The sequence below is a fragment of the Palaemon carinicauda genome, chromosome 3 (genome assembly GCF_036898095.1).
Source record: "Palaemon carinicauda isolate YSFRI2023 chromosome 3, ASM3689809v2, whole genome shotgun sequence".
In the NCBI taxonomy this organism is placed as follows: Eukaryota; Metazoa; Arthropoda; class Malacostraca; order Decapoda; family Palaemonidae; genus Palaemon; species Palaemon carinicauda.
This window is the reverse complement of record NC_090727.1, coordinates 157,438,692-157,461,688: the sequence shown is the minus strand read 5'-3', so window position 1 is coordinate 157,461,688 and position 22,997 is coordinate 157,438,692. Positions and strand designations below refer to the sequence as shown.

Genomic DNA, 22,997 nt, shown 5'->3' with positions numbered 1-22,997 from the left:
AATTGCTTTATCATGGTATAAGATAATATTGGAACCTAAGCAAACACTTCCATTGTACGTGAACTTAAGAATATTTTTTATTCAGCTATTCAATTTTATTTTTTATCAAGTCAATGTAAGGTGATCAGACAATTTTTAAACTATTTTACTTTATGATTTAAAGATAATTCATCAGCTCATTATATTCAGAACATTAATTTTAGCCATTTAACTTTACTTATTGCTAGGGAAGCCATCCAGAATATTCAACTTCTTTTAAGGTTTCTTCAGGTAAAGTTTATCAGTGATTCAAGCTAATAGTTTTTTTTAGTATATTTCTCCATTTCCCATTGTTCGCTGACTTTTCATCGCCTAGATATGTAAGTGGATTAAAATTTGAAGAATTATTTTCACACCCGCTCGTATATCCTTCCTTATACTGTGCTGTACTCATATGAATTCATTAACAATCTCCAGAGGTTCGTCTATAACCCTTATTTCTTGTCTCTGCATTTTCATTAAACATTATCTTATATTTGCTCATATTCATTTTCAGTTCTATATTTCTATTATCTTTCTGCCATTCCTCTCATGATTCACTAAATAAGATTTTGTCATCTGCAAATCTTAAGTTGTTAAGGTATTCCCCATTAATATCAATTCCTACATTTTCCATTTATAAATTCTTGAAAACTTATTAAGCACACCGTGAATAATTTGGGAGAAAGGGTTATATATACCTTTGTAAGTAGGGATACCTTACCTGTATTGAAAGTACTGGGTTGGTTTGCTCTGAGCGGTCAGACAAAAATCTCCCACCATCACCAATCAATCCACACTGGACAGCATTGTGATGAAAATTGGCCAAAGCCCATCCATGAATAAGTACGTGTCTGAGCTTTCTGTTCTGCAGTGGACTCGAAATGGCTACATTTGTATATGTATGTATCTCAGCCACCCGTTGAGATACTACCGCTAGAGTGTTACGGGGTCCTTTGACTGGCCAGACAGTACTACATTAGATCCTTCTCTATGGTTATGGTTTATTTTCCCTTTGCCTACACACATACCGAATAGTCTGGCCTATTCTTTACATATTTTCCTCTGTCCTCATACACCTGACAACACTGAGATTACCAAAAATTCTACTTCACCCAAGGGGTTACTGCATTAGGAGAAGGACACTCCAAAATGCAACCATTGTTCTCTAGTCTTGGGTAGTGCCATAGCCTCTGTACCATGGTGTTTCACTGTCTTGGGTTAGAGTTCTCTTGCATGAGGGTGCACTCGGGCATACTGTCCTATCTTATTTCTCTTCCTCTTGTTTTGTTAAAGTTTTTATAGTTTATGTTGATCTTTATTTTAATGTTGTTACTCTTTTTAAGATAATTTTCCTTGTTTCCTTTTCTCACTGGGCTATTTTCCCTGTTGGAGCCCCTGGGCTTATAGCATCCTGCTTTTCCAACTATGATTGTAGCTTAGCAAGTAATAATAATAATATATATATATATATATATATATATATATATATATATATATATATATATGTATATATACATACAGTATATATATGTATACGTTAAGTCTAATAATGAATCCATTGAATTTTTCTACTTATCTTTACTTCTTATACTTTCTCTGGATAAAATCTTCTTTCTCCATACTTGTATGCTTGAAATTAATCTTTGTCTTTAGTAATGCTTCAAGGGTGTAGACGTTCAGTTGACTTTTTCATGTCTATATCTTATTCATGTCAAAGAATGCATGTTCTGTAGCATTTGTTCCAGAAGGCAGAGTACAAACCGAATCAGTTTTGACATGTGATGGTGAGGGACATCTCTGAATTTGCAGAGAGTGAAAATTTGCACCCACTACTGGTTTGCTAGTATTTTTGACTCATTCCACTCAGCTATTTTGTCGGCGATTTACTTGGCATCACAAGCAAATTTGTCAAATAAGCTTGAATCATTGATTCAAATCCATTAAAATGTGTGATTTTTGTAGACAGAAAAATGGGACATTTTGCTAACTTAATAAAAAGCTTGACAGACACCCGGTCTGTCTTGCGGCTTTGGTCACATTACACAAATACTAAGCATTATGTATACAATGTCAGAACTTTAGTATCATATGCATGTGTTGCATAGATGCTGACTTAGTCATTTCAGGTTATTTTTTAATGGAAAATGCAATGAGTGGGGACTGGCTAACAGATAAATTTATGTTGTCAAAACCTGACAAAAACAAGAACTATGGGAACTTAACTATACTTAACACAGTGAGAATGGGCCAGTAGAGAGGGCACCTGCTTCTAAAAGGATTCCTCCATTTATGCCATATCTCTTCCATCCCCACTCCACCTCCTTACCCTGTCTTTGTCTTTTTCTTTGTTTCTATATAAATTGGTGTATTTCCAAATTTATTTCAACTTGTTCCACACCACCATTGAAGTTAAATGCAAAGCATATTTTCTATGTAAAGCTCTTCCCCCCTCCTAAATGTGTCATACGAGTGGGAACCCTCCCATGCTTGTATGCCAGATGTTACCACTACACGTACTGTAACACGGACCATTCCCCTGCTTCAAGGTTGCTATATAGCCACTTCCATTGCCAAGCTAAGACAGTTATCTTAAATGTGAACTGCCACTTCTTGGAAGAAAAGGCTAATTGGGAAAGATAGAGAAATGATTTTATTTAGAAAACAGAGAGAGAGAGAGAGAGAGAGAGAGAGAGAGAGAGAGAGAGAGAGAGAGAGAGAGAGAGAGAGAGAGAGAGAGAGAGAGAAAATGTGTGTGTGTGGGGGGGGGGTGTTCTGCAAAGACATGACATCATCAGTAGGGGAATCCATTTCAAGCTAAGTACCCTCCCCTATCAGCCCTTTCTCACTGAGTTAAAGAAGGAAGCAAGGAACCTACCAAGTTCCTACTTGGGAGACTTGGATAAGAAATCTTAGAATAAATTTGACTACTATTGAATGTCGTTTTATCAATTTTTGTGTATCTCAAAGAACAACAATCATAATACATGTCATATCAAACCTAATCACAATGATACTTTACAGAGATGATATCAAGTCGTCTAGCTCAGGTGCTCAAGGAGAAGGCGGAAGCTGAGGCGATGAGACAAAAGCTCTTTACACAAGCCAAGGAGCTTCATGAAGAAATTCTCAGAGTAAAGGAAAAGGTGAGATAATTCTAAAAGTTTATATGAGTAGAATAAGTAAGCAAAGAAAATGGAGGGATGGAAAAGCACAGGTAATTCTAGATGACTAATTTTGAATGTAAAAGAAAATTTCATGAAATTCTATATTTTTATGAGTTAATTGTTAAATGGAAAACTGCAACTATAGTTGATGACCAAACTTTAAACATAGAATTTATATATCTTGTCAGTTCAGTGCTACCAGTTATTTGGACTAGAATTGTGCTTAGTTAATAGTTACTTTGGGGATAATACAGATTTTTCTTTTCGGGGTTATAATGTGCATCGCACTTCTGGTAACTGCTGCTTAGGGCCTAGTATACATTGACTTTCTGGCCTTACAACAATTAAGGTTGGGACATCTGATCCTTCCTTGGTTTTGCTATTAATTAAGTTTGAGCAGGTTGTCCCTGGTGTGTGAAACACACACACAAACTTTGGTCAACTTAATTTATAAAATACTGAGTGAAAGACAAACCCTGGCTCAGTGATGATTGTATATGCACTTATTTGGAGAAATAGTAAGCTTATCATTTTTGGAAGGGTAACAGTTCAGATTTGACTTGGAATAACTATACTCAGCTAAGAGATGTTGCTCAGAGTTTGTTTCAGTGGAAAAGGAATACAATTTATGCATAAAAAACCCTTTTCTGATATAACCTAGGAACATAAGTGGTGGGCTACCTTTAAATCTGCACTCTTTGGTGTAGATGCAACAGTTCCTCCTTTAATTAGACCAGATGGCTCTCACTCAGTATCCAAAGGAAAAGGCAACCTTTTGGCTTATGTATTTGGCAGTAAGAAGAGCAATAAGAAACTCGATATTTCCCATTTCCTGAGGCTAAACTAACTAGTTTAGCTTCTCAGTCCCATGAAATTAAAACACTTGATGGACTTCGATGCTTATAGAAGTATTTTTCCTTTGTTTTTTAGAGACTGCAGATTTCTTAGTAAGTTATGTTATTTTCCGCAAGTTAGCAAGAAGAGGGTTTTATTTAGAACTTAGAGAATCGGCAATGTTACTCCATTAGGTGAATGTGTTTGTGGTACCTTTAATCCTGTCGGTTATTGCCGAATATCCCTAACTCCCATATTATGTAAAGATTTTGAACATTTTTTGGCAAGTTTAAATGCGATAAATAATTTTTCCAAGGACAGTGGATGACAATTGTAGAGTCCATGACATTATCCAGTCCTAGAGAGCATCAGTTTGATTTATAAGTGTACTTCACTTGGAAAAGCTGTTTATCATAGCAAAAGTCTCTTCTACCCATACCAAGTGGAAAGTTGGCTCTGAACAATTATAGTAGTTAACCTCTTTGAGTGAAGAATGATATGGTTTGCTCGGTGTTGTCAAATGTATAAGGAAAGAGGAGAATATGTAAAGAATATCCCAGACTATTCGGTATACAGTATGTTCTGTACAGGCATAGGGGAAATGAGCCATGACCATAGAGGTTCCAATGATGTACTTTCTGGCCATTCAAAAGGAGTCAATAACTTTAGCGGTAGTATCTCAATGGGTACCTGGTGCCTTGGCCAGACAAATGGAGGAATGGTGCTTACTTTGACATTTTTATTGTGTGCTTTACAGAATGCGTACAAGGTAAGTTCTATAATTTTGTATAAAGTACTGTAATGGTATCGATTATTGTTCAACCTTATTTAGATGAATGCATGACTGGTGGCTCTGTGGATAACAGTGGGAGACTGAATAACCAATTTTCAATATTAAACTTAGCCGGTGATTATATAAGCTGCAACTCTGTTGCTCGACAGAAAACTCTACGTTCAAAATCCGCCAGCGATCGCTATGCAGGTAGGGGGTGTACTTCAACAGCGCCATCTGTCGTGCAGGTACTCAGTACTCAATGTAAACACAGAACTCAATTTTCTCTCTGTCGTGCCACCGGCAAGACCTACTAAATTCGCTGTTGCTAACTGGATTGGTTTTCACAACTTTTTGGTGAAGTACACGTTTCTAGTTTTGAGCTTTCGCTTTGCAGGCTTTATCTTCAATACATCCTTGCATTCTTTTGTTGATATCGGATTATTTGTTGATGACTTTGGATAGTTTTTGAATTCCCCTTTGACTAATTCAAAATGGCTGACCCTTCTCAAGTCCCTAAATTCAGGAAGTGTTATGCTAGGGACTGTTCAAGGCGTCTTCCGAAAGCCTCTATCGATCCTCACACCGTTTGTTCCAATTGTCGGGATAAAACCTGTCAATTGGAAGATCGATGTGAGGAATGCGTTGGGCTTTCGGAATTCGATTTTATCGAATTCCAGAAATATACACGTAGGCTAGAGAGAGATAGAGTCAGGAGAAGTTCATCTCGCTCCGTTGAATTTTCCTCTCCTCATGCCCCACAACCTATTCCTTCCCCTGTAGTGGTTGCTCCTGATCCCCCTTCTAGCACTCAAGAACCTTCGATGGCAGATATGATGCGTGCCATCCAAGCTCTGGGTGAGAGAGTCGAGTCCTTGGCTAGTGACCGTAACCAGCTCATGGCAGACGTCAAGGAGCTGAAGTGTAAGAGTGCAGTGGGTAGTGATAAAGTGAGTGATAGTGTTGTGGATAGTGTTGCGCTTGAGGGTTCGTCTGTTCGTGCCTGTCGTCCTCCCAGTCCGGGACCTCTTGCAAGCTCCCAAGTCCAGGGGAGAAGCAATGTCGTACGACCAAAGGGTTTGAGAGGCTTTAATCAGCGAACAGACGTTCCCTCCGTGGTTTCGGGCGTATCTACCCAAGATCGCCCCACCCACACAAAGACGAGAGAGCCCATTTATTCCTCGTCTGCGGAAGAGGTTTCTCGTAAGAAACCATGGACCAAGGTCTCGCAGCCTCTTAAGCGCAAGTCGGTCCCTTCCGCGCAAGTCGAACGGCCCAGTTGTAGCCACTGGGTCAGTTCGGACTCGCTGCAGTCTTCCGACGACTGCTCACCTCCTAAGAGAGGCAAAGCGGTACCGCATCAGGCAGTCACACCGTCTGTTGCCGCACCTGCTCCTGTAGACCCTAAGTGGTCTTTGCTGCAGACCATGCAGTCTCAGTTAACGTCATTGATGCAGGACTTTCGTGCGGAGAAGGTTGACGCTGCACCAACCTCTAGCCTACAACCACCCACGGTTGTGCGTCCTGTGGACGCTGAGGCGACCTTCTGCCGCACTCCAGCTGAGAGAGTCCCGCCACCCATGCGTTCCAGTGTACCCTGCCAGCCGCATGTTGACGTTCAGCGACGCACGGAACCTTCCGTTGACGTTCGCAAGGTACAACAACAGTCTAAGTTGTTTTGTTTTGACGCGGTGCGTCAACCTCCGCAACCCAGTGTGGTTACCTCTGCTCGCCCACATCAGACTAGACAGTCTGGAGTAGACGCTATGCGTCCCCGCGCTGCTATGGTTGTTGCCAGTTCACAGACTGGGCAACAGTTCCATGACGTTGCGTCCGGTTCAGTCACGCGTGCACCCGTGCTGCCGGACTCAGCTGACCAGCCGATTCCTACTCCTTTGCCACTTCCTCCTCAATTCTCAGATGATGGACTCTCTGATGATGACGACGCGGCACACATTGATGACCCACATACGGACCTTGACGAACCCAAGACCACGCAACCCTCTTTGGACTTTAGAAAAGTTCTTGCTCTGTTCAAAGAGATGTATCCGGACCAGTTTGTGTCTGCGGCTCCACGCTCTCCTCCGTCAGAGTTTGCTTTAGGCACGCAGTCATCCGCGCCTGCCTTTACGAAACTCGTCCTCGCCCGCTCGTCCAAGAGAGCTTTACGAGTTTTAGGAGATTGGATGCAGTCCAAAAAGAACCTAGGGAAGACAGCATTTACGTTTCCCCCTGCGAAACTCTCTTCCAGATCGAGCGTCGGGTATGCCACGGGAGAAGTTCTCGGCTTGGGAGTTCCTGCCTCTGCCCAGGGCGACTTCTCAAGTCTAGTAGACTCTCCCCGCAGGCTAGCCATGAGACGCTCTAAGATATGCTGGTCTCCTTCGGACCTAGACCATCTGTTGAAAGGAGTATTTAGAGCCTTCGAGGTCTTTAACTTTTTGGACTGGTGTCTGGGAGCTTTGAGCAGGAAGATCTCCCCGTCTGACAAGGAATCTTCCTTGCTCATAATGTCCTGCATGGACAAGGCCATACGTGACGGATCTAGTGAGCTTGCGGCTTCGTTCGTATCCGGGGTCCTCAAGAAACGGGAGAACCTTTGCTCTTTCCTGTCAGCTGGAGTAACACCGTGTCAGAGATCAGAACTTCTTTTTGCTCCTCTCTCAAAGTGCCTTTTTCCAGAGGACTTGATTAAGGAGATTGCTGCCTCCTTGATTCAGAAGGACACCCATGACCTGGTTGCGTCCTCTGCCCGCAAAGCCACCCCTTTGCCTACCTTGTCAAGACCCAGGATGGACACTCCAGCGTCCAGATTCATTCCGCCCTTTCGTGGCAGAGCCTCCAGCAGAGGAGGTGCTCGTGCCGAAGGGAGACGTGGGAAGAAGAAAGGTACTAAGTCCTTTAAAGGCAGAGTCTGACTGCCACCTTCTTCAGACAGCAGTGGGAGCCAGACTCAAGAACTTCTGGCAGACCTGGGAGAAAAGAGGCGCAGATGCACAATCTGTGAAGTTGCTCAGAGAAGGGTACAAGATCCCGTTTGTACGCAAACCCCCTCTAGCAACGTCTCCCATCGATCTCTCTCCCAGGTACAGAGAGGAAGACAAGAGACGAGCTTTGAAGCAGGAGGTGTCTCTCTTACTAGAAAAGGGAGCGGTAGTCAAAGTCCGGGACCATCAATCCCCGGGCTTCTACAACCGTCTCTTCTTAGTGGTAAAGAAGACAGGAGGGTGGAGGCCGGTGCTAGACGTCAGTGCGCTGAATGTCTTTGTCACAAAGCAGACGTTCGCCATGGAGACCACAAAGTCCGTTCTAGCAGCGGTCAGAAAGGAAGACTGGATGGTCTCTTTAGACCTAAGGGACGCATACTTTCACGTCCCCATCCACCCAGACTCCCAACCTTTTCTGAGATTCGTTTACGAAAAGGTTGTCTACCAATTTCAAGCCCTGTGCTTTGGCCTAAGCACAGCTCCTCTTGTGTTTACGAGGCTGATGAGGAATATAGCCAAATTCCTGCATTTAGCGGATATCAGAGCCTCCCTCTATTTGGACGACTGGCTTCTAAGAGCTTCTTCCAGTCGTCGCTGTCTGGAGAATCTAAAGTGGACTCTAGATCTGATCAAGGAATTGGGTCTCCTGGTCAATATGGAAAAGTCTCAACTGGTCCCATCCCAAACTATTGTGTATTTAGGGATGGAGATTCACAGTCAAGCTTTTCGGGCTTTTCCGTCGGCCCCCAGAACAAGTCAAGCCCAGGTATGCATCCAGAACATGCTGAAGAAGGAACGATGTTCAGTCAGACAGTGGATGAGTCTGATAGGGACGCTTTCATCCCTGGAGCAGTTCGTTTCGTTAGAGAGACTACACCTCTGTCCCCGTCAATTTCACCTAGCTGTTTACTGGAAAAAGGACAAGACGCTAGAAGCGGTCTCGATCCCCATTTCCGAGAAGATGAAGTCGTCCCTGACTTGGTGGAAGGACAGTATCAGCCTCAGAGAGGGTCTGCCCCTGGCCGTTCAGACCCCCAACCACGTTCTCTTCTCGGACGCATCGGACACGGGCTGGGGTGCGACATTAGACGGTCGGGAATGCTCGGGAACTTGGAACTCGAGTCAAAGAACGTTACATATCAACTGCAAGGAGCTACTGGCAGTTCATCTGGCCTTGAAAAGCTTCAAGTCCCTCCTTCAAGGCAAAGTGGTGGAGGTGAACTCGGACAACACCACGGCCTTGGCGTACATCTCCAAGCAAGGAGGGACGCATTCTATGACGTTGTACAAGATCGCAAGGGACCTCCTCACCTGGTCAAGAGATCTAAACCTTTCTCTAGTAACGAGGTTCATCCAAGGCAACTTGAATGTCATGGCAGATTGCCTCAGTCGGAAGGGACAAATCATTCCAACAGAATGGACCCTACACAAGGATGTGTGCAAGAGACTGTGGGCCACATGGGGCCAGCCTACCATAGATCTCTTCGCAACCTCGATGACCAAGAGGCTCCCAATATATTGCTCACCAATCCCGGACCCAGCAGCAGTTCATATAGATGCCTTTCTACTGGATTGGTCACATCTAGACCTATATGCATTCCCCCCGTTCAAGATTGTCAACAAGGTACTGCAGAAGTTCGCCTCTCACGAAGGGACAAGGTTGACGTTAGTTGCTCCCCTCTGGCCCGCGAGAGAATGGTTCACCGAGGTACTTCAATGGCTAGTGGACGTTCCCAGAACTCTTCCTCTAAGGGTGGACCTTCTACGTCAACCACACGTAAAGAAGGTACACCAAGGCCTCCACGCTCTTCGTCTGACTGCCTTCAGACTATCGAAAGACTCTTTAGAGCTAGAGGCTTTTCGAAGGAGGCAGCCAGGGCGATTGCTAGAGCAAGGAGGACATCCACTCTTAGAGTCTACCAGTCGAAGTGGGAAGTCTTCCGAAACTGGTGCAAGTCAGTATCAGTATCCTCGACCAGTACCTCTGTAACCCAAATAGCTGACTTCCTATTATACCTGAGGAAAGAAAGATCTCTTTCAGCTCCCACTATCAAAGGTTACAGAAGCATGTTGGCATCAGTCTTCCGTCACAGAGGCTTAGATCTTTCCAACAACAAAGATCTACAGGACCTCCTTAAGTCTTTTGAGACCACGAAGGAGCGTCGTTTGGCTACACCTGGTTGGAATTTAGACGTGGTACTAAGATTCCTTATGTCAGAAAGGTTCGAGCCACTACAATCAGCCTCCTTTAAAGATCGCACTTTAAAGACTCTTTTCCTGGTTTGCTTAGCCACAGCTAAAAGAGTCAGTGAGATTCACGCCTTCAGTAGGAACATCGGATTTTCATCTGAAACGGCTACATATTCTTTACAGCTTGGTTTTCTAGCCAAAAACGAGCTACCTTCTCGTCCTTGGCCGAAATCGTTCGATATTCCAAGCCTTTCAAATATGGTTGGAAATGAACTAGAAAGAGTCTTATGCCCTGTTAGAGCTCTTAAGTTCTATTTAAGACGAACTAAACCTTTACGAGGACAGTCAGAAGCTTTATGGTGTTCTATTAAGAAACCTTCTTTGCCTATGTCAAAGAATGCATTATCCTATTATATCAGACTGTTGATACGAGAAGCTCATTCCCATCTGAGTGAGGAAGACCAAGCTTTGCTGAAGGTAAGGACACATGAAGTTAGAGCTGTCGCAACTTCAGTGGCCTTTAAACAAAATAGATCTCTGCAGAGTATAATGGACGCAACCTATTGGAGAAGCAAGTCAGTGTTCGCGTCTTTTTATCTTAAAGATGTCCAGTCTCTTTACGAGAACTGCTACACCCTGGGACCATTCGTAGCAGCGAGTGCAGTAGTGGGTGAGGGCTCAACCACTACATTCCCCTAATTCCATAACCTTTTTAATCTTTCTCTTGAAATGTTTTTTATTGTTGTTTTTGGGTTGTCCGGAAGGCTAAGAAGCCTTTCGCATCCTGGTTGATTTGGCGGGTGGTCAAATTCTTTTCTTGAGAAGCGCCTAGATTAGAGGTTTTGATGAGGTCCTGTAGTATGGGTTGCAACCCTTGATACTTCAGCTCCTAGGAGTCGCTCAGCATCCTAAGAGGATCGCGAGGCTCCGTAAGGAAGACGTACTTAAAAAGGCAGAGTAATAAATAAGTACCTTACCAGGTACTTATTTATTTTATGTTTGTTATTTTGAATAACTGCTAAAATGAAATAAAAAATCCTTAGCTCATAATAATGTAAACAATTATTGCTGGTCTCTACCCACCCCCCTGGGTGTGAATCAGCTTATATAATCACTGGCTAAGTTTAATATTGAAAAATGTTATTTTTATAATAAAATAAATTTTTGAATATACTTACCCGGTGATTATATATTAAAGGACCCTCCCTTCCTCCCCAATAGAGACCCAGTGGACCGAGGAGAAAATTGAGTTCTGTGTTTACATTGAGTACTGAGTACCTGCACGACAGATGGCGCTGTTGAAGTACACCCCCTACCTGCATAGCGATCGCTGGCGGATTTTGAACGTAGAGTTTTCTGTCGAGCAGCAGAGCTGCAGCTTATATAATCACCGGGTAAGTATATTCAAAAATTTATTTTATTATAAAAATAAAATTTTTCTTACTTTTTTAATATATCTAAATAATGCAACCTTTCAATCCTGTTTTACTAATAATTCCAGCGGCGTGAGAAATGGTATAGGCAGTACAACGACTCTCGGAAAATAGGCACTCAGCTGGAAGAGCGTCAGGCAGGCTACAGAAACGAGCTAGATACTTTACATAGAAAGATCATTGGTTCAATTATCAGAAGGCAGCCTCTGGTCACAGGTGTCCGGGATGAACCCTCTCGAAAGGCAAGTCATATTGAGTTTTGCTTTGTTTTTCATAATTATGTTTCTCTTTATTGGTATGGTACTTTGAATATTAGGTAACTTAAATTTTGTTAATTCACAACTGCAACTAATTGATCCCACAACAATTATCCCTCAATGCTAAATTCACTATGTCTCCAGAATTCAAACTCACCAAAAACTAGAAAAGGCAAGAAGGAGGTTGAATTAAAAATGAAAAGGTAAAAGACACCTAAGCTTTGGTAAGTCAAACTAACAGGTCTGTCCAAACCTGAAAGCTGTTGGGTTCCATGAATCAATGCAGGTTCTTCCTATCTTTAATAAAAAAAGGATAAAACAACAATTGAAATATGGGAAATGAATATAAAAAAGAAATGATTAAAATACAACACATACATTATTCACAACCCTATTTACAAGAAAAAAGGGATTTTGACGAAGGAAAAATCTATTTCTGGGCGAGAGACCCGTGTCGCCCAGTGAAATGCTCCTATAGCACCATTTCTAAGGTATATAACTGCTATATATTACCAGAGAAAAAATTGCATGGGAATGCCAGGTTAAACCCAGCTCGCTCACCTGTATAAGGTGTCGATATAATACTGGGGCGCGATAAATCACAACCAGAGGCCTCGCACCATTTAGATGTCTCCTGTCAAAATCCCCGAACAGCGAGGCGCCGTTCAACCTCGTACTACTACTAACCAACCCACGCCAGTGACGTCACTCCTTATAGCACCCCAGATTGTGGCCCAATTAGGGAGGGACGGGCGGGTTCACTGGGCGACACGGGTCTCTCGCCCAGAAATAGATTTTTCCTTCGTCAAAATCCCTTTTCTGGGCTCCGACCCGTGTCGCCCAGTGAAATCTTACCAGAGAATGGGGACCCAATAAGGCTAACTACCTGGAGGGAATAACACAAAATTAATATAGCTGATGAATTTTAATATAAAAAAAGAGGGACATGGAAACCCGTAAACAGATCAACACGTAAATGACAGAGACAATTAGACATGATACATAAAGAAAATGAAACCTGAAGGGAAAGTCAACAGGTATGAATAATGTTAATACAGCTTGGTAAGCAAAATGCAGTAAAGCATACAATCATAGATATAAATAATTAACATAACAAAGGAACATCAGCTCGGGGATTCCCAAAAACAAGCGAGATCAAAATAATTCGTGAAATCGATCAATTGAATAATAAATAATACATCATGGTAAATAAAACAGGTAGGAACAACAGGTAAGCCAGGCAGGAGGGAAAGAGGACAGAGCAAGACGTTGTGATTAGGACTCAGTACCCTCGGGAGGAACCACATTCCCCGCAGCTACTGTGGCAAATCTAAGAGCTTCTAAAGGTTTTAGGTAGTGGCATTTGAAAACTTTAGGGGACTTCCAACCCGTATATTTTGGGAGCTCATCAAATTTCATATGGTGGAAAAAATTAATTGAGGTAGCCACAGCTCGAATATCATGGACATGTGGGAATGATTCAGGATTAGCGTGTTTAATAAAGTAAAGAATTTGTTGCCTGATTCCCTTAAGGGTAATAGTTCCTCCGTGCTCTCTAATAAATAAGGGCCCTGTGGTTGTAGTGGAAGTTCTACTTAAGTAGGATTTCAGGGTGGTATCTGGGCACAGGGATGGATCCCTAGGAAGTGGAACAATCTTCCAGGGGGACCACCTGTTCTGGGGATCCTCATTTTTAGCCAGGAACACTTTGTTAGGGGAGAGAAGGACCTCACCGAAAGGGAGAAACTCTATGTGACCTGGGTTTCTAGATAAAGCTGACAATTCCGAGATTCTGGAGCCAGAGGCGAGGCTCAAAAGGAAAAGTGACTTTCTTAATAATGCCATATAGTTACAGGATTCATTTGGAGTGTCAGAGGCCAGCTTAAGAACATCGTTTAAAAACCAGGAAACTGCGCTAGGGCGAGTGGAAGGTTTTATCCTGGCACAGGCTTTCGGAATGGATGAGAAATAAGAATCTGTTAAATCAATGCCAAATCCAATATGGAAGATCTTTTTCAAGGCTGACTTAATTGTAGTAATGGTACTGGCTGCCAGGCCTGATTCGAAGAGAGTCCGGAAGAATGTCACAGTTAGGTTCATTGTCATTTTCTCAACCTGGGAATCTTTCAAGAACTTAGCTAATTTCCTGACAGCTGAGTCATATTGTCGGAGAGTAGATTCCCTTTTGTCGGATTCCAGGAAAACAGTATTCGAAGGATCGATGCTCGCACCTCGTTGGGCTGAGAACTTCATGAAGTCCATAAAGTTAGGGCATTCAGAATCCTTGAGGAAGCGAACACATTGCGAGTTTGTACTGTCTGTGTGAGCACCAGATTGGGAATCCGCCGGGGGCTGAGACCTAGCTCTAGCAACAAGGGGAACCAATTGCTCTTGGGCCAGTTGGGGGCTACGAGAGCCAGTCGACCTTTGAAGGATCTGAGTTTGTGCAGAACTTTCAGCAGGAGATTCACCGGAGGAAACAGATAAATCGTCTTCCAGGTATTCCAATCTAGAATCATAGAGTCCGTGGCATAAGCCTGAGGGTCCAGGTTGGGGGCTACGTAACAATCCAGTTTGCGATTGAATTCCGTCGCAAACAGATCCACCTGGAGACCCGGGACCTGAGATAGTATCCACTGGAAGGATCGATGGTCTAGTGACCATTCCGACTCTAGCGGAGTCGTCCGGGAAAGGGAGTCCGCTACCACATTCCGGACTCCTGCTAGATGGACTGCTGACAGGTGCCACTTGTGCATTGCCGCCATGGAGAAAATCTGCAACATGACGTGGTTTATTTGGGCTGATCTGGAGCCTCCTCTGTTGAGGCAGTGAACTATGACTGCACTGTCAAGAACCAGTCTGATATGAAGATTCCTGGCTGGATTGAGACGTTTTAAAGTGAGGAAGACTGCCATGGCCTCGAGGACGTTGATGTGCACGTGTCGGAAGACTGATGACCATAACCCTTGGACTTTCTTTTGTTCGGAGTAACCTCCCCACCCTGTTAAGGAGGTGTCTGTGTGGACGTCGAGTCCCGGGACCGGATGTTGTAAGGGAACCGACTTGGAGAGATTCTTGACCTTCGTCCAAGGCTGTAGACTTTTCTTCAGGAGTGGGGGAAGGCGGGCACGTCTGTCGCAACATTTTCCGGTTGCTCTGGATCTCCACACTCTGTTTATGTCCTTGAGTTTGGACCGTAGGACGATGTCTGTCACGGAGGCGAACTGCAAGGAACCTTGGATCCTCTCTTGGTTCCTTCTGGAGGTCAACTTCTCCCTGAGAAATTGCCTCGTCTTCCTCGCAATCTCCTTCCTTTTGGGGAGGCACAGCGTATGGGAGCATAGGTCCCATTGTAGACCCAGCCATTGAAACTTGGTCTCCGGGACCAGGCGGGATTTCCCGAAGTTGACTTTAAATCCCAGTTGACGAAGGAAGGTGAGGACTTTGTTCGTTGCTACACGGCAATTCTGGGCATTGTCTGACCAGATTAGCCAATCGTCTAGATAGGCCACTACCTGTATTCCCTGAGTGCGAAGCTCTTGAATGACTGTCTCTGCTAGTTTGGTGAAGATTCTGGGTGCCACGTTGAGCCCGAACGGCATCACTTTGAATGCGTAGGCTTGTTTGCCTAGCTTGAAGCCCAGAAAAGGACGAAAATGCCTTGCTATTGGAACGTGATAGTAGGCATCGGTAAGATCGATGGAGGTGGTGACGGCCCCACGGGGAAGTAAGGTCCGCACCTGCGAGACGGTAAGCATACGGAATTTGTCGCAACGAATGAAGGAATTTAAACGAGACAGGTCCAGGATTACCCTTCGTTTGTCTAAGCCTTTCTTTGGCACGCTGAACAAGCGCCCTTGAAATCTTAAGCAACGTATGCTTTGGATCGCATTCTTTTGTAGCAGATCTGTCGTGAAGGAACATAGTTCTTCTGTTGGCAATTGGTAAAAGCTGTTCGGTGGAGGAGGTCCCTGTATCCAGCTCCACCCTAGTCCTTTGGAGATAATGCTGGAAGCCCAATCGCTGAACTTCCAACGGTCTCGAAAAAGGTACAGTCTCCCTCCTACCATCGTTGTCTCATTGGGTGGAGGATGATTTGCCTCCTTTGCTTCCACGGGAAGACTTGCCCCGGTGGTAACCCCTTCCGCTACCTCGGGCGCGAAAGGCACCGCTGGCACCTCTGTGACGCTGGTAGCCACGGAAGGAGGTCTGAGCCTCATAAATGGGGTTAAAGGCGGGGGAGAAGGACGTGGAGGCGATTTTAGACTGAGGGACCAGGACGTATGGCTCTTGCTGCTGGCCTTTTGATGTAGAAGGCTGGGGGCCTTGGGGAGCCGTTTGAACCCTGAATTGGGAAGAGTGGAAAGGCCTCAGTCTCTTCCTACCTCGGATTGGGGTACCAGTAGGCTCATATCTCCTCTTTGGGACGAGGCCCCACCTAACTTTGAGGCTTTGGTTGGCCCTAGCTGCCTCGATAAGGACCGAGTTAACCAAATCCTCCGGGAAAAGATCCGGGCCCCAGACCGGAGCTTTGATGAGCTTATTAGGCTCGTGCCTAATGGTGGCTTCAGAGAGGACGTGTCGTCAACAACGGGTCCTGGCGCTTGTAAAATCATATGCGTCAGCCATGAAGTTTTGCAGTAACGACTTAGTGAGGGCCTTAAGGAGGTCCTCCTCGTTGTAAGTGGCAACGGCCAACTCGGAAAGGGTGACCGAATTGAGAGATCTGCCGAATCTGCACCTAGAATCAAATTCTAATTTAAGAAGAGACTCTGGGAGTTTGGGAAGCCGTTCGCTGAACTGCGTCGAGGCACAGTCCAGGCTCAACTTACCTACGGAAAAGGTAGCTGGGGCATTCCGCCAACATTCATTGTCCCCCAGAAAGAGGAGGGAGGTTAAGTCGGTCTCCCTGAGTTGTGGTAAAGGCTTCTCATCTTTGATAGCCTGGAAGACCGACTCCAGAATCTTGGTCGCACATGGTGTAGCGGTTTGGTCGTTGGCCACAAACATAGTGTACAAACTCTTGTGGGCCGTAATCATGGTGTTCAAACATTGCCACTCATGGAACAGGCGAACCAAGACAGACTGTGCCTGTTCCTTAGGAAAAATTACAGTTTCCTTTGGAACCTTATCTAAACGGATCAGAGCTTCTTCTGTGAGGTGAGCGTAGCCGGGGAAGGGGAATTCAAGACCCGGCGGGTAGAATTCGTAGTCAGTAAGAGGCCGTGTACCGAAACCCTCGATTGACAGCATACCCTCCGAAAAGGGGGCATGCAATGCTAACCTCCAAGGGTTATTCTTATTGAAAGGAGGAAGCTTGGAGGCGTCGGGAATGGGGTACTGCTGTTGAGGAGGTGGTAGCCCCGAACTCATGAGGCCTTGGACTAGGCTCTCCACAGAAGCTATCCTCTCGTGTGATTGCTTCGTATGAGACGATAGCATCGACTCAAAACGAGCAAATAGTTTGTCAGAAAATTCCTCCATGTTAAATGATCCTGCCTGGGGGGAACAGGTGCCGGAACAGAGACTACCTCCTGAGTGGTTGAGGGCACAGCAATTGCGTCTTGAGAAACTCTGGTGGAGGAGGATTTAGCCTCCGAGGGTGACGATCTCGAAGGGTTGTGGTCTTGGGAAGATTTGTGGGTTCTATATGAAGGCTTGTGAGGAGCCCTCACTTTGGGTGGAACGGGTCGGGAGCTGAGATCAGTCCCGGTTGCCTCAGGAAAACAGCGAAAAGAAGATTGGTCGGAAGTAGAAGAGAAAGCTGGGCTATGGAGAGGAATCCCAGCCCGGGAACCACCTGACTCACCTACGTCGGGATCATCCAGAGCCATGGGTTCCACATCAAGGTCGAGGGTAGCGACGTCCTCAGTTAGGGTGGCGCCCGTTTCCCCTTGGTCCGGGGCCAGAAGAAGAGATGCAATGCTCTCGATGATCGGGTCCGCTAGCGCTTTGGGGACCGCAGCTGATGTTTTAGCATTGGGGTAGAGGAGGGAACACCATTCCTCAGAAAGGATATACGGCTGTCTGGCCTTCACGTTGCGGGCGAACCCGCCAACCCAGATCTTGAGGGTAGCTCGGGCTGTTTCCATTTCAAGCTGGGTGCTCTGAAAGAGAACAGACTATTGGTGAGTGATAAAAGTACCAAAGAAAAAACTAAGAAGCCCAAGGACTTCGTAGGCACATATAAGGCATGCAGGAAGTTCATAGGACTGTGGCCTTACAGTACAAAACAATAAAAGAGGACATTAAAATGTGACTCCCCAAAATTCTGTAGTAGAGTAACTGCACTCACCGAAGATGTTAGAGTGGAAGCCAATTTGTAGCAGACAGGACAGTTGTCCGGATGCCAAACAGCTAGGTCATCCACTTGAAGAGAGCAGTGAGCGTGCGAACGACACACATTATGGCCGCAGGGTTGGTGGAGAACAGCGACACATGCCGTCATCGCACAGCGGACAGTCTGTAAGATAAAAGATACATGAGTATCTTAAAGGAAAGCAATTAGGGGCCGAAGGTCCCAGTGGTTAAATATTATAAAAGTTACTATCATGGTATTAAAGTTGAATATATATAGCTATAATTGTCCTGAATGAAAGCAAAAGAAGGGCACGGGGCCCGAATGCTGTAACTCTATATATATATATTCAACCCATGATAAAACTATTCATATAAGTGCCTAACATATGAATGAAGGCAAATAGGGGACCCTGGGGGGTCCGGGGGTTATAAGTCATATATCAAATAAATGATAAAAATTATTCATATGTAATGCCTTAATAAATGAATGAAGGCAAATTAGGGGACCCCCAGGGGACCCCGGTGTTTAAAAAATCAAATAACAGCTTTACTTGATTATAAAATTATTAAATTAAATTAATGAATTAAATTAAGTCAAACCTTAGTCATGATCATATCATGGAAGGCAAGGTCGAGAACTAGGATCGTATATAATAGATAAACGTGACTAGGATATAAAGGGAATCCAAGTAATAATGAATAACGTTGGCTCCAGGGCTCAACTAAAAAACTCGACCGAATGGTAATGAATAAAAGCTACTCCCGGGGATCCCGTAATGGAAGTCTTTAAACATATATATATATATATCTATATGAGGTCCGTGAGGTGCGTGACAGAGGGGGGGGGATCTTAAAAGGGCCCGTGACGTGCGGGACCAAGAGGGAGAAGCCCGTACACAACTTAATATTAAATAACAACAAGGTACCACGGAACGAGTCGAAACTCCCCGCCGATCGTCGGCCAAACGAGTGACGGAAAGAAACGACTACGACCGGGTAGAGTAGTGGGGAAACGTAATGTACGTTAATGAATAATAATAGAATGCCTCACAGAACAACGGGAACCGCCCGTGCAAAGCGCATGACCCCGGGAGGAGTACATAGGCGCTTATAAGATATCGGCGGGAGGAGGCTAGAAGTAGGTTGGCTCCGAGACGATATCAGGTATACCAACCTGCCAGACCCACGAGTGATATGATAACGTGGAAAGATTAAAACACTATAAAAAACATAACACATGGTAAATAAGAGAGGAAGGCATGCTGGATGATAATAATAATAATAAAATTAGCTATAAATCAATCGTAAAACAAACGAGGGCGCGAACAAGAGACAGGAAAGAACAAGCCTGACGGCGCTAGGAGTAGGCAGGGCTACCAACAGAACACAGGGTCAGTGAAGTGCTAACAAAATGAAAACTAAATTGTAATAACTGACTCATGAAAGCCCCTCGAACTAATGAAATCATACGAATGACGTTAAAATAGTAAGCGAGTCCGTGGCGTACGAACGTAAATAAGCTAAGATATGATATGTGGAAAAGAACGCCGATGGCGATCAGGCATGCCAGCCTCCAATATACGCACATGAATATGAAATAACTGTTATCATAAAACAGGACAATATAAAATTGATACAGTGTGTGAACCGTGGAGATCCATAAAGTTCACAACGAGAAACAATCAGTATGGAGGACTAATTGAAAATCGTTAGAACGAACGAGAGAGAGAGGAAGGAACCTGTCCCGAGGGAGACCCAGCAAGGTCGTGAATAAAAAACTGAATAATATAAACAAAAATGGACAAGGCCCCCTCCAAAATCTCAAAACTCATAGCTCTGGTACTTAACTTAGATGTAGTGACAGTGGAGTCGGACATCTTGAGGTAAATCCAGAGAAAAAACAGGGAAATTCATACACACCACAAAATATTGTTAACAAACTGCGTGCTATATTAGGAGTGATGTCACTGGCGTGGGTTGGTTAGTAGTAGTACGAGGTTTAACGGCGCCTCGCTGTTCGGGGATTTTGACAGGAGACATCTAAATGGTGCGAGGCCTCTGGTTGTGATTTATCGCGCCCCAGTATTATATCGACACCTTATACAGGTGAGCGAGCTGGGTTCAACCTGGCATTCCCATGCAATTTTTTCTCTGGTAATATATAGCAGTTATATACCTTAGAAATGGTGCTATAGGAGCATTTCACTGGGCGACACGGGTCGGAGCCCAGAAAATGTTTGTAGATTTCCCATATGCTTTCATTAGCACATGAAAAATCGTGAATTGGGGAAACGGCTACAAAGCAGTGCAAATAATGAATGCTTAAATGGCAAGTAGGTGTTATTCTTTGTAGCTGGGGTTTTCAGATGATGCATATTGGTCCCAGAATTTAGAGATTGTGTAAATTGGAGAGCAGGAACGACAGGAACATAGGGCTAACTACTTCTCTTTGTCATTGATAGGAAGGGATGACTATTTTTCATCACAAGCAGGAAGGGCTAGCTGCTTCTCTTTGTCACTAGCAGGAAATTTTTTCTTCGGTGGTAAGGCAATATATTAGGAAATAGGAGTTTGTCATTTGAAGGCCAGAATTATGTCGGAACCTAACTTTGCCCAACCTCTTCTTTTCTGTTTTTGTTGTGTATCTCTCGGCCCCTGCTTTCTATCTCCTTTGGGTTGTCTCTTCTAGATGCTCATATACCTTGTAAGGGTGGAAAAAATTACAAAAGGCAATCATTATTCCTATATTAGTTTTTTTATTTTTTGCATCCTAATTGTTTTCTTGCAAACTCTCATTTGTCGCACCATAGAAGCTTCTGGAACAATTCTTTGTTATGCAATCTGGACTCAATTTTGTACCATATTGCACATCTCCATGAGGTGCCATTGCCATAAGAATAGGTTTTCACCGAATCTTGTATTGGATTCTTGTATAGTTTATTTAGTTCCTTATTTTCTTTCCTCGCTGGGCTATTTTTCCCCGTTAGAGCCCATCCTGCTTTTCTAGCTAGTAATAATAATAATAATAATAAAATTGACTACAATAATCAAGGTGATGGCAGCTAGTGTAAACACTAGCTGTCATTTTCTGCTAGGGGGTTGGGGCCAGCTTTGAGCATGGATATACAGAAAATGTGTCTGGAGATGTAGCTAACACATTTGAGAAATTATATACCACACAAAAAATTAACAAATATCAAATTGGTTCCTGATGAGAAAAATATTTTACCAAAAGATTCTTTCTGTAATAAAAATTAATTCTAAAACTGCTAATTTCTTTTTCAGGCTAACTACAAAATCTCTATCATACGACTTAGACACGAAATTGAAGATTTGAGAAGAAGAGTTGAAGCTATGGACATCAAAGTTGAAACTGAAGTTCGTGTAAGTTGATCGTTCAGTTTTTTTGGGCAGTTGTTGTAGCATTTTTTTGGGCCAAAGCTCAGGTAGTGGTGAAAGGAGGCCATTCAACTATATGAAAAACAATAGAGTATATTGAGCAAAATGGGTGATTCAAAATATTGAAATACAGAAGGTTTTAATATGAAAATGAGATTTGAGAAGTTAAAGGGTATTGTGCTTTGTTAAAGGTAGAAGCTGAAAACATTCAACAAAAAGACCACCCTTAACAACAGATGATGTTCATTGTGAATATAGGAAACTTTTATTGTGTTTAAGAATGTGTGAATAAAAAAAAAGTTATCAATCATAGTCAAGAAAAATAGTTGTAAAAAAACATCTGTTATGTTAAAAAATGATGATCTGGTAATGGTTTGATATAATTTTTTTTCATTTGATACAGCACTGAATTGTATACCCCGAAGAATTGGGCTGATATATTAATTAATATAAGTATTAAAGGCCACATTACCAAGAGTTACTCGTTGTTTTCGAAGTGGTAGATGAAAAAACTTTAGATGTGTATAGTAATTAATGACCTTAAGAATAAAGTGAATATAAAGTTTTTATGATAAAACAAAGTTTTATGAATACTTTCCTGGCAGTTATATATGCATAGCTATAGTCTCTGTCGTCCGGCAGAATTTTTCAAAACTCGCGGCAACCGCCGAGTGGTGGTTGTCCGGTTAGGTGGTTAACAACCCTTACAGGGTGGTACTTGGAATCATTCCCATTTTCTGTTCCTCAGATCATCTTTGCCCGACCTGTCTCTTGAGGGGAGGTGGGTTGTACTCAAAATATATATATAACTGGCGGGTAAGCATTCATAAAACTTTGTTTTATCATAAAAACTTCATTTTTACGAATAGAACTTACCTGGCAGTATATATACATAGCTGATCCACACATTTGGAGGTGGGTGAAAGATAGCCAACATCGTTGGGAAACAACAATAAGTCATAGGAAAAACACCTTGATTCCTTACCTGCTAAGGTAGCTGACTTCGAAGGTTCCTGCCTCTTAAGTCGCTTTCCCTTAGGAATGCCAGCCAGGTGGAGACCTGTTATGCTGAAACAACTCAATCGAGTCTGTCAAACGGGGCGAGACCAACAACGTGACTAGACTTCTGCACTACCTATCCCCCTTTTATAATCTGCAACCTTACTCAATCTAACCACCTAACCTTGCAGAATAGATATCTTACTATCTAGCTAGACTGAGGGCGCTGTACCCGCAAGTCAGAGCCCTCAGACAACCATAAAAACCCAAACCCAATCACAGGCATACCGTGCAAAAGTTAAGGTTGATGGGAGGTAGTAACTTCTTTACCTAATACAGAAGCAGTAACTACGTATGGGCCCAAAGTGTAACACTTTTCATAATCTTCTCTTACCTCCCTGAGGTAATGAGAAGCGAACACAGAGTTGCTTCTCCAAAACGTTGCGTCCATTATCTGCTTAACTGACATATTCTTTCGATATGCCAGTGAAGTTGCTATGGCTCTCACCTCGTGAGCCTTTACTTTTAATAGACCGAAGTTCTGCTCCTCACAAAAGAGGTGAGCTTCTCATATTGTCTCCCTCAAGAAGAATGATAATGCATTCTTCAAGAGGGGCTTTTGTGGATCCTTTACCGAACAC

The 22,997-nt window shown here is 43.6% G+C and overlaps 1 protein-coding gene across 1 annotated transcript in view; it reads left to right on the top strand.

Moving 5' to 3' along the window:
• Positions 1-22,997, top strand: part of LOC137634835 (nipped-B-like protein B) — a 198,588-nt gene that overhangs the window by 152,270 nt on the left and 23,321 nt on the right. Inside the window, 3 exon segments of the mRNA XM_068367391.1 lie at positions 3,043-3,164; positions 11,470-11,643; positions 21,244-21,342. Of these exon segments, the coding sequence (XP_068223492.1) occupies positions 3,043-3,164; positions 11,470-11,643; positions 21,244-21,342 (395 nt within the window).